The sequence below is a fragment of the Bipolaris oryzae genome (genome assembly GCF_000523455.1).
Source record: "Bipolaris oryzae ATCC 44560 unplaced genomic scaffold scaffold_50, whole genome shotgun sequence".
Taxonomy (NCBI): Eukaryota; Fungi; Ascomycota; class Dothideomycetes; order Pleosporales; family Pleosporaceae; genus Bipolaris; species Bipolaris oryzae.
This window is the reverse complement of record NW_006911326.1, coordinates 135119-140626: the sequence shown is the minus strand read 5'-3', so window position 1 is coordinate 140626 and position 5508 is coordinate 135119. Positions and strand designations below refer to the sequence as shown.

The 5508-nt window shown below is 52.7% G+C and overlaps 1 protein-coding gene across 1 annotated transcript; it reads left to right on the top strand.

Annotated features, from left to right (window-relative positions):
* Positions 1–214: 214 nt before the first annotated feature.
* On the top strand, positions 215–3001 carry COCMIDRAFT_4608 (uncharacterized protein; the record flags this gene model as incomplete). Its single annotated transcript, XM_007688961.1, has 1 exon — positions 215–3001. One exon carries the CDS (start codon positions 215–217, stop codon positions 2999–3001), a length of 2787 nt encoding a protein of 928 aa, XP_007687151.1.
* Between the last annotated feature and the right edge of the window lie 2507 nt (positions 3002–5508).

Genomic DNA, 5508 nt, shown 5'->3' with positions numbered 1-5508 from the left:
GTTTGACAGTGGGTCCGTCTGAACCCTGACTTTAGCCAAAACAGGCTAAGCGTATCACAGCCCTTTTTCTCCACCGAGTTACTCATCGCCGCCGCAAATTCCAAAATAGCCCCGCAACCGCCCTTGTGAAGGTGCAGATTTAGTCTGCCTGGTATTTTCCAGAGTCGCAAAAATATCTGGGCGTTTTTCCAAATCAACCCAAAACATCACAATCATGGCCGACGTATTTTTGAGTTTCTTCCGGACTTCCTTGCCCGATGAACTTGCGGCGGTAATCGAGACTACCATCAAGGCGACCGAATCAGGGGACTTTCAGTCTGTGCTTCAATCCCCAGAAGCGCAGATATTATTAGGCCATCAGGACGACGAAACTACCAAAAATGTTAAGAGGAGCGATTTTGGACTGTGGAGCGACTACGTTTTCCATCGCCTTGGATTGATATTATCAAAGCGAAAGGAGGAAGAATCTACTCCCACAAACGAAACTGCGCTTTATCGACAGCATGTCTACTTCTTGATCGCAGTCGCTGCGTTGCATGCGTTCCTACAATCAAATGTTACGGGACCACCACTACCATTTAAGTCGGCTGAAGTGCTGCTACCAAAGGATATCGCAGATGACGCCAAAGCCCTGGCTAAAACGCGCGGAGAACTTGTAACATCATTGAACGCCGACGGTGTTGCAGCGTATCGACTTACTCCCAACATTGAGCTGCTTTGCTTGGCGGACACCATTCTCATCAGCCCTCCTATCCAGAAGAACATTCCAATCTCAGTATGGGCCAGACTAAGGACCAATTTCATCCACCAAAGACTGCTCAGTGAGGCTGCACCAAGCCTACAGGACGCAATCTACGACAACCTCAAGGGTGTAGAAGACTTGATCCAGAGCTCAGGGAAGATCAACGAGATCAAGGATTTGCACACCACATTTTTGCTTGAGCGTGCGGCTATCCATACACACCACGGTCTCGACAAGAAGGCGAGAGCAGATCTCGACCAAGCAGCTTCTGAGCGCAAGTTTGAATTTGCACTGACTGGTTTGATGGGCAAGAGAACAAAATTTCAGCAAAAAGACACAAGTCAATTGATCGTGCTTGCTCGAAGCGCGGGATCACAAGCTAGTGGTACATCAGAAGAAACCTCGAAGCCCAAGAAACTGGATCTGAACGACGACACACTACTTGAGTCCATATCCTTTACAAACGACGCTGTATCTACCGAGATCAAAGACGAATCAGAAATCCCCGCATCTCTTCAATCCATAGACCCGTCAAACCAACCACTGCTCGATCCACTCGACTCAGTCATTATGCTTTCGCTGGCTGAAAGCATCAAGAACACCAACCCTGCAGACGGCCTTACACGTGAGCAAACGGAGCCGTACGCAACACGAGTGCTCGAAGGCGGAAGTTCCAACTGGCAAGTTTACACTCAGGCTCTTCTCGTGCGCAGTCGTATTGAGGGTTACAAGCCGCGTACTATGGAACGAGGCTTGCTCCAACTGCAAGCACTTGTCGATCAAGTTATTGTGGAGACTTCGGGCGATTCTACTACAGATGCTGAGACGGGTCAGAAGGTTACTTCTTTCCTGCCACAAGCAAAGCAGGAAGAGTCAGCATCTGTTGAAGAGCGGATACGCTATATCTTTCCGCTCTGCTCGCCTTCGCGATGGGAACTCGAGTCCGAACTTGCAGCTCGCTGGGTTGCACTGGGTGGTCTACGATCTGCCCTTGAAATCTACGAGAGATTGGAACTATGGGCTGAAGCAGCACTTTGCTATGCTGCTACTGAGAAGGAAGACCGAGCGCGAAAGATCATCAGAAGGCAGCTTTTCCACGCCACCAACGGCGACGAGAACGTGGATCTGGACGCAGAGAAGTGGGAAGGAGCAGAACGAGATCCACCACCAGCCGAAGCACCACGCTACTACTGCATCCTAGGCGACATTGACAAAGACCTCTCCCTCTACGAAAAAGCCTGGGAAGTATCTGGAAAACGCTATGCTCGTGCCCAACGCTCTCTCGGCCAACGCTACATCGCAGCCCGCGACTACGAAAAAGCAGCAGAAGCCTACTCCCTCTCCTTGAAAATCAACGCCCTCCACCACCCCGCCTGGTTCGCCCTCGGCTGCGCCCGCCTCGAACTCCACGAATTCAAAAACGCAGTCGAAGCCTTCTCACGCTGCGTCCAGCTCGACGACCAAGACGCAGAAGCGTGGAGTAACCTCGCAGCTTCACTATTGCACCTACGCCCCAAGGTCAACACCGAGAGTGAAAACGGCGAAGTATCAGAAAATAAAGTGACGAACCACCCGCGCACCGATGCACTCAAAGCATTCAAGCGCGCAGCAACAATCAAACACGACGACTACCGCATCTGGAACAACGTCCTCGCCGTCGCCACATCGACGAATCCTCCCTCGTGGCAAGACGTCATCACCGCCCAACGCCGCATCTGCGAGCTGCGAGGCCAGACGGACGGCGAAAAATGCGTAGACGCTGAGATCCTGAATATGCTCGTCAAACACGTTGTTTCGAGTGAAGAAGGATTCGATACTTCGCGCCCGGGTCTCGCACGCATGACGAATGATCTCATTGAAAAACACGTCAAGCCGCTCATTACAGTCTCCCCGCAACTCTGGATCATTCTCGCAACGCTGTACACGCACACGCAGCGTCCGGCGTCGGCGCTCGAGTGCCACGAGAAGGCGTGGCGGGCCGTGACGTCGCAGCCGCGGTGGGAGTCTAGCACGGAGGCTGAGTGGAATGCTGTGGTGGATATGACGGTGGATCTGGTGGATGCGTATGAGACTTTGGGTCCTCGGGAGCGGACGGAGGGACTGAGTGCGGGCAGTGGGGAGGTGGTGGCTAAGGATTGGAAGTTTAAGAGTCGCAGTGCGGTGAGGAGTGTTATGGGGAAGGGCAAGGAGAATTGGGAGGATACGGCTGGGTGGGAGAAGTTGGTGGAGAGGTTGGAGGAGTTGAAGGCGAGGGATTAGGGGTGTGTGAGTGAGTGTGCTTGTAGTGTATGGGGAGTCAAGGGGCAAATGTTAAAAAGTCTGTAGAGGGTTACAGGATTCACCAATTTCGTTTTTACAAAGAAGCTTGGTATGCGAGAATGCTTGGGTATGCTAAGGTGTCTTGGCCGGTTCGTTGTCAATACTCTGCCTACGAGGAGATTGTATCATGTCCCTTCTTGTTTCGATGCGAGCGCTTGGACTTTAGCCCTCCGTACAAAGATACTTTGATAAACCGTTGGCGTATACTCGACCATTGACTGGTGACCCCATTGCGGGTGTGAACAAGTAGAAATATTCGAGGGATCCGGGCCAATCACTGGTTGCAGAAGGGCTGGCTGCAAGAGCCCCGCGACGGTATGTAGTAAGCGCACATGCAATCATTCAAAACTGACGAAAAATCTCGATTTAACGAAGGGGCCCAACCATATATGCCTTCAATTTCTAGTGAGAATATGCACTTTTTTCTTACTCGACCTGGCAAAACTGTCACAATATCGTTTGTTCCAAGATACTATACTTCCAGCATCTCTTCCTCGCGGCGTCAAGATGCCCCTCTCCCATTAGTTGCGACTCAGAACGCCCACGAATGTGCATACATGTGCAGATGATCTAGTGCTTCGCCAGAAGAATCATCCTAACGGGCCATGTCGTTTGAACTGGACCGGTTATATGAGTGTCCGGCCCTTGTTGGCGAGGGTCGGTGTAACGCGACGCAGGAAAAACCCGAGGACCGGGTTCACGAGGGTATCTAGCTGCAAGTCAATCTCGCCATAGAATTTCCGTGATATCGGACGAGTCAGGGAGTGCAAACAGCCGGCGCTAGTTGGCATAACAGACGCAAGCCTTGAAAATAGAGGCATGGTTTTTTGAATTGTGCTTAGAGTCGAGACGTTGAATATGTATGGATGAATGCTCACTCGATCCATGGTATGGAAGAAAGCCTCTCATTCCCTACTTGCTTCGAGAGATATATTCAACAACCCAACTCAGCCGGTAGATGAAAGAAGCCAGCCAAAGCCGATGCTGACCTGTTAGCAGTGGTCCAATCGCAATAATGGTCCGTAAATCAGGCGAGGCCAAGACGCTTGCGTGGTAATCCTGTGATGGAGAACGAAAGCGGTCGACGTTCCGCATGGCGTAGTAGGCGTGACGATGAAAATCTTTGTGTTTAATCTGTGATACCAAGCCAGCGACCTGTGGCTCAAGACTTGCTGGGACACAAGGTTGGTTGGCAAGATTGCACAAACTGTGTTTGTATTTACCGGGGCATCACCGAGCTCTCATTCATCCAACAGACTGGTAGCCCTCGATGGACAAGTGGAGACAGCAATATGCAGCGGTCGAGTCAGTGGGGGCGGTCATGGTGCCATGGGCCCATGATTATATAACAGATGAGTGCAGCACATCCCCAGTATGTACTACCAACAGCAGGAAGCGTGTTTCAGATGCGAGGAGTAAGGGCCCGATATCGTGGCAAACGACCTCGTGGGAATAACCCTGCTGTTGGTGACGAGCTGTGCAAGCCATGTTACGTTTGCTCATACTTGGAAGGGTTAGAGGGGTAATATGGGATGCCAAGATAGCGGTGCACAAAGAGGCGCTTGGAGGAGAGGTGATGCTGGCGTTAGTAGACTAGAAAGGCAGCGATGCTATCGTCAGACTGCCTAGACGTACGCACATCTCTCGGTGGGTTAGCTGCAACGAGGGCACATGGCAAGGCCCTGGTTGTGTCCGAGCGCATGCAGTTGGGCACTTTGACATGCATTGCAGCAACAGGCGAGAAACAGGGAAGCAACGTCATTGCCCAGATGCGTGTAGGTAGTTGGTCGAGGGTAGCGAGTACCATGGTGGAAGCGCTGGAGGCTAATGCCCTGCATTTGGGTCATGGGCGGCTTACACACAGCCCCCGAAAGGCCGCTAAGGATCGGGCTGGGTCGAAAGCAGTGGGCAATGCGGCATCAGCTTTCTAAGAATACATAGAAGCCAGGCTGACCATTTTCTAGTTGGAGGGCCCTGACTGGGGCCGTGGGCGCAGAAGAGGGCATGAGTGTGGTCACGGAGCAGCAGCGCAATCATGGTGCAGACGAGGGCGTCATTTGATAGGATGAGGGGCAGCAGCGCGGTGCGAGGGCAGCTGAGGGTAGATGAGAAGGTAGATGAGAAGGTAGATGAGAAGCGGTATGGAAGCATGTGGTCAGAGTGTAAATAGAGAGGATGCGGGGAGGGTAGGTGAGAGAGAGAGAGATGTGCAGATGAGCAAGTCAGCCTCATGGGACGGAAGGAGCGACGGGCGGAAGTTGTTGCGCTGTTCCCGATGCGGCGGAATACAAACAGAATGACGCAGCGCGCCGTGCCAGGCAGGCACGCTGGCGGGCGCGGAAGGCGCCACTGGGTGGGTGTGATCTTGTCAGCTACGGCGGCGGAGGGCGGCGAAGGCGGCGGCGGCGACGACGACAACAGCAATGCGCACAGCGGTAGAGAGAAAG